Source organism: Lactuca saligna, chromosome 2 (genome assembly GCF_052625555.1).
Source record: "Lactuca saligna cultivar CGN05327 chromosome 2, ASM5262555v1, whole genome shotgun sequence".
Classification (NCBI taxonomy): domain Eukaryota; kingdom Viridiplantae; phylum Streptophyta; class Magnoliopsida; order Asterales; family Asteraceae; genus Lactuca; species Lactuca saligna.
In genome coordinates this window covers 61,999,156-62,009,762 of record NC_136418.1, presented here as the reverse complement: position 1 = coordinate 62,009,762, position 10,607 = coordinate 61,999,156, and the positions used below count along the sequence as shown (strand labels likewise).

The window sequence follows — 10,607 nt, the reverse complement described above, 5'->3', positions numbered from 1 at the left end:
GAAAGCTTTGAGAATTTGAAGAAAATTTTGAGAATTTATCAATAACTAGATGATCTAAGTCAAAATCACTAGCAGAATACTCGATTCAATGATTTAATAGCAGAATCGAATCACAGACTAAGATCTAAACCAAATTTTCACTTTTCTCAAAAGTGTAGAAACGTTCAAACCAGACAACCGATTTAAAAAATTTAAAAAAATATGAAAACCAGATCAGAGATATGATTCCTGCTCTGATACCAATTGATGAATCGTGAATTCGAGAATGAAATTAATCAGAGTATGAATCTATGAAAGTATGAGAGATTTGCACAAGGATTTAAATAAAATCTATTTTCAACTCAATATTATGCTTTGTGTTTACAGAGAATTCTAAGACAAAATCGATAAAAAAGTTATCTACTCCTCTAGAAAAGACTCCTATTTATAGGACAACAAAGCATACAAAAAATATACTAAGGACTATGCATGAAGCGCTCTTAATACATTGCCTTAGTAAAATAAATTCATAACATACGAAGACATGAAACCCTTCGTATGAAAATCTACACCCTTCGACTTATTACAACATTTTTACACCTACAAATATACTTGACAAGTAATACCAACCCACTTTTGATTATTGAATTCTTAGGTTTTTTAACATGTTAACCATGTTAACCATTAACCATTCCGATGAATAACAACAATATACTTTACCTGGTTGATGTACCTATATCACGATTTGTGGAATTAAAACAAGTATATGTTTTCTTATGTTATAAATTCCTAAAATGCCCCTCCCAGTGTTAATATACTCTTTAATTAAAACAAGTATATGTTTTCTTTTTACATTATCAATTAAATAGCAATGTACTTTCTTTTTGGCTGTTTGAATTTTTTTTAACTTTTTTAATTTTTTATTGGTTGATGATTATAAGTGTCAAATTTAATGTAAACTATAAATTTTATAGTTCCATTTATTGTTTCCCCTTATTTACCCCTAATTAACTTAAACACATGTTAGACACATGATAACAATGGGTTTTGTATCCATCAAAATCAATTAAATAGCAATGTATATGTTTTCTTTTTATATGCTATAAATGCCTAAAATTCCCCTCCCACTGTTAATATGCTATTTAATTAAAACAAGTATATGTTTTCTTTTTTACATTATCAGTTAAATAGCAATATACTTTCTTTTTGGCTGTTTGAATTTTTCTTTTATATTTTTTTAAATTTTTTATTGGATGATGATTATAAGTGTCAAATTTGATTTAAATAATGAATTTTAAAGTTTCATTTACTGTTTCCCCTTATTTACCCCTAATTAGCTTAAACACATGATAACAATGGGTCTTTGTATCCATCAAAATCAATTAAATAGCAATGTACTTTCAGTTTGGCTATTTGAATTTTTTTTTTTTTACTTTTTTAATTGTTTATTGGTTGATGATTACAAGTGTCAAATTTAATTTAAACATTAAATTATAAAGTTCCATTTACTGTTTCGCCTGATTTACCCCTGATTAACTTAAACACATGATAACAATGGGTCTTTGTATCCATCAAAATAAAATAAATAGCAATGTACTACCTTTTTGGTTGATGTATGTATTTTTACTGTTTCCATTCTTTGCTGTTTCTTTTAGTTTGTTTACTTTTTTTTTTTTTTAAATTTTTTTTCGTTACTGATTATAAGTGTCAATTAAATAGCAATCTACTTTCTTTTTGGCAATTTGAATTTTCTTTTTGTGCCGATTATAATTGTCAAATTTAATGTATACAATATTTTAAAGTTCAACATGTAGCTATATCACGATTTGTGGACTTCAAACAAGTATATGTTTTCTATTTATATGCTATAAATGACTAAAATTCCCCTCCTACTATTAATATAGTCTTTAATTTGACGATTTTCAATATTACCCCTAACAATATGCTTTACCTGGTTGGTGTATTTATTTTTACCGTTTACCTTTCATTGTTGTTTCTTCAGCATGTACCTATATCACGATTTGTGGGATTAAAACAAGTATATGTTTTCTTTTTATATGCTATAAATGTCTAAAATATCCCTCTCACTATTAATATACTCTTTAATTAAAACAAGTATATGTTTTCTTTTCACATTATCAGTTAAATAGCAATGTACTTTCTTTTTTGGTTGTTGGATTTTTTTTTAATTGTTTATTGGTTGATGATTAGAAGTGTCAAATTTAATGTAATCAATAAATTTTAAAGTTCAATTTACTATTTCCCCTTATTTACCCCTTATTAACTTAAACACATGATAACAATGGGTCTTTGTATCCATCAAAATCAATTAAATAGTGACGTACTACATTTTTGTTTGATGTATGCATTTTTACTATTTTCCGTTCATTGCTGTTTCTTTTTTCCTGTTTGCTTTTTTATATATATAATTTTAAATTTTTTTTTTTGATTATAAGTTTCAATTAAATAGTAATGTACTTTCTTTTTGGCTATTTGATTTTTTTTTTGTTCATTATAATTGTCTGATATAATGTAAACATTATTTTTTTTAACTTGCAGGATACAATGGAACATATTACTCCTATAAAGGAAATTGACTCAATCAAGAATGATTTCACAATTAAAGTTCGGATCATACGTCTTTGGACTCAAAAGTCAAAATTTGATGCAACCGACACATACTCGATAGAAATGATTCTGATGTATGAGGACGTATAATATGGATATATTCAATTATTACTTTTATAAAAAAAATTATTCATATTCATAAGCTTTTATATTTAAATATTTGTTATTTAACTTTTTTTAGGGAATGAAAATTCATGCATCGTGTCTGAAGAAATGGTTTCCTAAATTCAAGCGCTATTTAAAAGAGGATAGTTCAATATACGTCAAGAAACCTAACGTCGCACCAAATACTTCAAAATTTAAGTTTGTTGATCCAGAAACAAAACTTAATTATTATCATGATACAACTGTGAAAGATTGTGAAAACTTTTATGGATCTGCACATGGTTTTCATTTTGTTGACTTCAATATGATTGTTTCTTACAACATCCTGGAGTCAAACTCTTTTGTTTGGTTCATTTAATATTAACTTTTGTTATATGACATCTTAAATTCTTTCTTTTGATTACAAATTGATATTTTTTTTATTAAATTATATTTTCTTACTTTGGTAGATATTATTGGTCACATTTTTGAATACGGGCATATCGATACCTCGGACCAAGATAAATTAAAACACAAGATGCTCTTGCATCTTCAAGATAGAGAGTATTCACCATTATTACAAAAAAATTATATAGTTTCTTTTATATTATCTACATTAAGTGTTTATTGTTTCATGGATACTAAGCGTAAGATAACCTTGTGGGGTCATAATGCATACTACATGCATGGTTTTCTTGTTAACAATAACAGCATTGCTCCAGTTGTTGTTATTGTTCAATTTGCCAAAGTGAAGTTTATTAATGGTTTGTAATTATTTTTAACAACCATTTACTAAAATTTATATATATAATAGAATAATCAAATTTATTTTTGCAGGTCGTCCTTTTTCATCCACCTACTTTGATGTTAGTGGGTTGTTCATAAACAATGATATCGATGAAATTACAATCTACAAAAACAAGTATTTTTGTAATGACATGATTTTTCAAAACAATTTTTCATTTTCAAACATAATATAACTCATAAAACATTCACAACTCAAATGAATCAAATGTTAATTCAGTAAAACACATCCTAGAATCGCAATACATAAAACTCCACCAGTGTGTACAGATCATGTCGGCGCCTTCCCGCGTTCCTTGCTAGTACCTGAAACACATAACACATAGCACGGTAAGCTTAAATGCTTAGTGAGTTCCCCAAAATACCACATACAACACATAAGTCACTAGAGGCTATAACTCGGTATGACCCTCCGGTCAGTGTGTGTCATCGGGACCCTCCAGTCCCGTAGCTCGTTGGACCCTCCATTCCGGTCTAGCTCGTTGGACCCTCCGGCCCGGTCTGATCGAGGACCCTCTGGCCTCATGAGTCATTGGACCCTCTGGACCGGTCTATATATAACACATAGCGTACATATTACACATAAATTTCAAACATACACATACACATAAAACCATCCGGTCTGCACATAGATACCACTCCAGGTAAAGTACAATGAGAAGACTCAGCTCGGGTAATCTTGGAAAGTCTCGAACTCGAAATACTGATCTAGCATCCACCAAATCACATAAAGTAATTTACCTCTAATTAACAAGGATTCTTAAAGGCTAGACTAATCCCTCCCTATAATGTCTCAGAAGGGAAAAAGACCATTTTACCCCTCTAATGGTCCAAATGTCCAATTGTTGGCTCAATCTCCCTCTTCCGGTTTGCATGGATGTAAAGGTCACCAATCACTTCAAACACATCACCTCTTTCCCCATTAATCCCTAATCTCATGCATGACTTAATCTTAACATCCAAGATTGGATTTTTATGGATTTATAACACAATATACTCTGAAATGGGGTAGATCCAGGCCCATGGAGTCCCTTTGCTCAAAAAGTCTCCACCTTTGGGACTTAAACCCTAAAAATGCTACTATATGATGCTCATAATAAAAGAGTGGTAAAGTTTGAAGCATTTTACCTCTGTAAGAAGTTCGCCACTCTGTTTAGCTCAGATCTAGAAGTCTGGACTCCAAACCTTCCTCTTCAAGATCTTCTCTTCTTCTTCACAAGCACATAATGCCACTTTCAAGCCCAAAACACACACACTGTAACAACCCGAAAATTTTCCATCGCCGAAAACCCGTTCTACCCGTAAAACTCGCCGTTTATCGATTCATTCCGATTTCATTTTTGGGCTAAATTATTTAAACTTATATGTTTATTTAATACTAATGAGTGTACAAACCCATTAAGAACTCACAAAATTAGCCCAAAATGTTTATTTTAGAAATTTTAAAAACGTCTCCGCCGAGTAACGGCAACTTAATCGGGTGCGACCAAAAGCCCCGTTTAATGCTGGTATCGGGTAGAATTCCACTGTGTCCAAGTTTTGGGACCTATTTAAATGTGTTTAAACATTCATTTGAAGCTTTTGCTTCCTCTCTCTACTCTCCCTCTAACCTCTCTCCTAAATCCAAGTTTAAGGGTCCAAATCTCAAATTTAAGGCTTCTAATCACCAAGGTACCTTCCCTAGCTTGTTATGCATCCCCTCTAGCCTTCAAATTCGAGTTCAAATCATGGAATAGGACCACATTCATGATTTTACAGCCCTGGAACAGTCCTAGGCCGTGAACTCATATAAAATGGGTTTTGGAGCCCAAAAACCCTTCCAATCGACCTTTGGAGCTTAGATATGGCTTAACGGCTTAATGGACTGGACTTAGAATGCCTTTAACATGGATTTTGAAGAGTAAACATGAGTTTACTTCCCAAGAACATACTTGGGCTGTAAACTCATATAAATGGGGTTTTTATGCCCTTAAACCCTTCCAAAACACCAACAAGGCTTAGATACGACTTGTAGAATTATCGAATTGGCCTTGGAACACCTTGAACATCAATTTAGAGGAGTAAACTTGAGTTCACTGCCCAAGAACATATTTGCACCGTAAACTCATTGTTCTTGGAGAGTAAACTCCTCTAAATGTGTTAAAATGCCACTTTAACACACCTAAAGCCTTGGGATAAATTCTAGAATTGTTTACAAACAAGTATTGGACCTTAAAACATATAAAATCACCCTTTCATAAGAGTTGATGGCCATGAGGGTGTTCATGGCCCGTAAACTCCTAAAAGTATGCCAAAAGTCCCTTAAAAATTCATACAAGGCTTGGGAAAAATCATTAGAATCATATGTGATTGTTTAAGGACCAAAACATTAAGGATTTGAAGTGAGGGGGAGTTTACAGCCGTAAAATCCATTTTACAGCCGTAAACTCCAATAAATCGTCCCTATGTGTGTTATAATCCATTCCAAAGCCAAAAACCCAAGTCTAGCAATTATTCCCGAGTGTTATGGAGCCATTTTGCACCCAAAATCAACCTCCATGAGTTCACGGATGTGAACTCATATGGATGAGGTGTTTAGGGTAGTAAACTCCCTATAAGCTCTACTCTTGAAGAGTAAACTCAATTCCCAAGTCCCACGCATCAATACACGTCCGTAGATGTCACCCGGGTCACTCCAAACACTTGTTTTGAAGTGTTTTCGCTCATTGGAGTGCAATATCCTATCTAATTAGGGTTTAAAAATCTAATTAGATATATTTGTATACCATTTCGTATTACATAGGAATCTTGTGCGTTTGTAAACCCAGAACCAACGTTTAGGATCCAAACCGACGCGCTCTTCAACCGGTGAGTTCGTACCCCTACCCTTTTTCAATGGTTTTTAAATGTTTTCAGGGGGGAATACAAGCAAAAGTACAAGAAATACTTGTACTCAAAAACTTGTTTTACATACGTTGTGTTTCATATATATGCTTTTGAAACTAACAGTCGAAATAAACAACTGTTTGAACCTACAGAACACATTATCATTTTATTTGTGAAACACATTATAAATTGTTATATTTATATTTTCACAAATGTTTTCCCACAGTATAGCAGTTAAAAGCATAACATTTAAACATGGTTTTGTCCTCGGTGAACACTCCACAGACAGCAGAAAACATAAAACATTTGTAATGTCCTTAATAAAACACCCTAGGCGCGAGTGTAAAGGACATACACCATTAGAAAACATAAAACATTTGTAATGTCCTTAATAAAACACCTAGGCTCGAGTGTAAAGGACATGATCCGTTAGAACTTAGATAGTCATAGATACTACTTCCCTAGGCACGAGAAGTAAAGGGAAATCTTAAAGATTGGAGACACGTCCTCTGTAACACTTCCTTGGCACGAGAGAGTGGAGGACTACCCCTGTAACCAGAATCTCCGAACGTAGGAGAGTGTGGCTTGAGTGTATAGATCTATACGGGACTGACAATCCCGCACCTGGCTGCTAGCTACAGTCGAATCGAAAGGTTCAAGGGTGATGAAAGTCATAAAAAGGATACTGGCCCTAGCCCGAGTCATATCTAGTCTGAAGTATGGTTAAGGACTCACAATCAAGATTATTAACACTTTACACTTATTTATTAGTTTTATGTACGTAATAAAACTAATGTACATTTAAGGATAATCAGAATCGGTAACAGTTCACACACCTACACATTCAGGAAGACATGGGGTTTTCCTGGGGATAACATTGAACATAATTGGAATCGGTAACAGCTCACACACCCACAAATTCAGGAAAACATGGGGTTTTCCTGGGGATAACATTGAACATAATCGGAATCGGTAACAGTTCGCACACACAGAATCGGTAATAGTACACACACATGTAGGAAAATATAGGATTTTCCTGAGTAACAGTAGTACGTAACCAGAAAAGCATAACAGGTTAGATAACTAAACTTTACAATTCACGAGAACAATTACGATTTCAGTGTACATCTTTTACATTACAATTTGGATTTGGTAAACATTACTTTTAAGAAAATATGGGATTTTCTTGGATAACCGCTTTTTCAGGAAACCAAAGGAACTCGTAAAACTTTCAGAAAACTAACCGCTTATGAACTCACCAGCTTTATGCTGATTTTCAAACCGCTGGTATTCTCAGGTCCGCATTAGACAGGTACCCGACGATCACTTTTGGTGAAGACGAAGTGCGTAGAAGACTCGTCTCATTTTGTTCATATATGTTATGTATCACACTTGTACAATTTACTTTTGAAACAAATGTAAACTTTTATATATGTAATGTAATGGTTGTCTACTTTGCTCACTATGTGCATTGGTTTGATACTCAACATGGAGTCTGCCCCGGAAATGTTTCCGCCTTTGGTTTTCGGGGTGTGACATACACACACAAGCTTAGAACGAAGGTTTAGCTCTCTTAGGGTTTCCCTCACTGGAAAATGGTGGTAGTGATGGAGGCCATAACATTCCTTTTATAGGGCTCATGTCTCATTTAGGGTTTTGAGTCTAGGCCCAGTACGCCCAGTGTACACCTTGGTACACCCCATGTGTTGGGTTGAGTCCGCGTCAAAGGCACACCCATGGGTACACGCAGCGTACCCTTCAGTACACCCAATGTATCCACTTGTCACCATTTTTCTACTTTAGGCTAATTTTGAGAACTTGGTAAAACAAGAAGGATTAAAGAGATATACCTGAATATCGGGGTGTTACAATTTTCATTTATAATTTCCTTTGTATTATCATAATTATTTATTTCATACTATAATAAATTTAATTCATTTCTTTGTTGTAAATGAATAGATTGGTCTCTGAAAGTGGACAACAACTGTCATCAAGTGGAATTAAGATAATTGCATCAAAACAAGACACAAAACACGATGGCTTTCTGAAAAATAATTTGTTTTCTAACATTGAAGATGTGTTTGAACCTTTGGATGTACTTTACATTAATTTTAAAGTTGTTAGTTTAATGCACTTCTATTTTTAGATTTTAAAAGTTTTTTCACTAACAGAGAATATTGTTATAACTAAACTAAAATACACTTTCACAAAAATAACATTTATTAACATTGAACATTATTTTAATTTCCAGGAAAAAATGGTCATTATTGTTGGTACTCTTAAGGGAATACGTCAAAATATATGTTGGTATTACCTTGCTTGTAGCAACTACAAAAAGTCAGCAAAAGAAAAAGAGTCTTCAACTGATAAGGTTGATGGTTTTCATGAAGTGGCCGAAATCGTTACTTATGAATGTGCTAATCCTAAATGCAAAAAAACAAAATTTTAGTTATTCCAATGTATTACATATTATTTTATATAATAATAATATATGTTTATCATAATTGTGTACTATAATATAATTTTATACTTTATTTAGATTTAAAATTCCACTTCGGGTTCAAGATAACAGAGGAACCTTGACTTTAACCTTATTTGACCAAGAAGCAAAGAAGTTGTTCAAATACACAGCTAAAGAGTTGTATAATATATACAAAAAGGTATTATTTTATATTTTAACTTGGCATCAGTTTAGATTTGTTTCAAAAGGTGTTTACAGTTGTGTTGGCCTAAAACTTGGCCTTATATATTTTACATACAAATTTTCTAACGATATTTATTTATATTTTAGCGCGTCCACAGTTTGGAATTGTATCCAATGGAGTTGAAAGTTGTGTTGGACAAAAAGTTGGCGATTAAGATTGATATCACAAGTTACAATGTCAACAATAAAAGTAATATTTATGGGATATAAAGATTAATCGATAATGCTTACATAATTGATGAATGGAAAAAAAGAATCTTATTCCACAGGTTTTTTTCAACAATTATATTTTGTTTTTACCAAATTGACCCAACAATATCTGACTCAATAACATTTTCTTTTGATCTTATGATGTAGCTTGCTAATTCTAATTCATTCGTGATTGGTTCTTCAAATATTGGTTCTCATGAGACCAAAGTTGTCAAGGTTGTAGTTTTTAAAATGTAATTCTCAAATATTTTGCTTTAATTTATAACAACTAACTAAATATTTTTCTAGGATTCTTTTTCACAGACAGGTAAAAATTTAACACCGTATGCTAGGGACAAGTCAACTACAACAAGTCCTATAAAGTTGATTTCTACACCAATTCAGTTGAAAAGAAACCTTGCTACATGTATAGATCTTGATGAAATGGAGAATTTGTCTACTTCTAAAACACCTCGATTGTCATCATCAGATGAACAACCAATTCCTCTTTTAGTACCCAAGAAAGAAAAGTAAATTCATTTTATATCTACAAACAATCTTAGTTCGTGGTTAATTTTGTTTCCGCATCATAGACTACTAATCCGTTTTCGTTTTTAACTTTCTTGGTTTTGAATGTTTTTTTTGGGACTTCATCGTTGTCATATTTGTTTCTTCAAAGTACATTGGGTTTTTTTTTTCAGTCCTATAAGGTCGATTTCTATGTTATTTTGTTTTTCGTACAACTTATTTTAAACTATATTGCTTTATTCTCACAACCTATTGAAAAATTATACTCCTATTTGTAATTATGCAGTTACTTATATGTTTAATTTTACATATCAATTTATTTGACATACAACTTTATTTTGCTTAAATGTATTTCTGTATTTACATTATCTCTATAATTAACTAACTTATTTACTTCTAACCAACTTAAACACATGAGAACAATGTGTCTTTATATCGATCAACATCAGTTAAATAGCAATGCACTTTCTTTTTGGTTGTTTCATTTTTTTTGGGTTGCTGTTTTAAATGTCAAGTTTAATGTAAAGAATAAATTTTAAATTTCGATAAAATTACCATTTAATGAATAAAATTTATATGAAATGGTCATTAAACTCAGAAAATGAAAATAATATGAAAATTTACCCTTTTAATGTAGAAATTTACAAAAATTATGTTTTTACTACATAAAATTATAGAAAAAAATACACTGTAAATGTGGAAAATGATACAAATTATTATTTAAATGTATAAGTTGATCGGAACTTACCCTTTTAATGCATGATTTTTAAAATAATTACCTTTTCAGTAACATGGTTCACCAAATGAAAATACTTTTTGAAATCTT

General features: G+C 32.0%; 1 protein-coding gene across 1 annotated transcript; it reads left to right on the top strand.

Moving 5' to 3' along the window:
- The first annotated feature begins 2,670 nt into the window (after positions 1 to 2,670).
- LOC145029775 (uncharacterized) lies at positions 2,671 to 9,787 on the top strand. Its single transcript, XM_078978240.1, has 11 exons — positions 2,671 to 2,691; positions 2,789 to 2,993; positions 3,162 to 3,255; positions 3,313 to 3,455; positions 3,529 to 3,613; positions 8,320 to 8,455; positions 8,612 to 8,731; positions 9,152 to 9,241; positions 9,319 to 9,333; positions 9,422 to 9,490; positions 9,563 to 9,787. The coding sequence occupies exons 1-11, from the start codon at positions 2,671 to 2,673 to the stop codon at positions 9,785 to 9,787; spliced, it is 1,203 nt and encodes a 400-aa protein (XP_078834366.1).
- Positions 9,788 to 10,607: the final 820 nt, after the last annotated feature.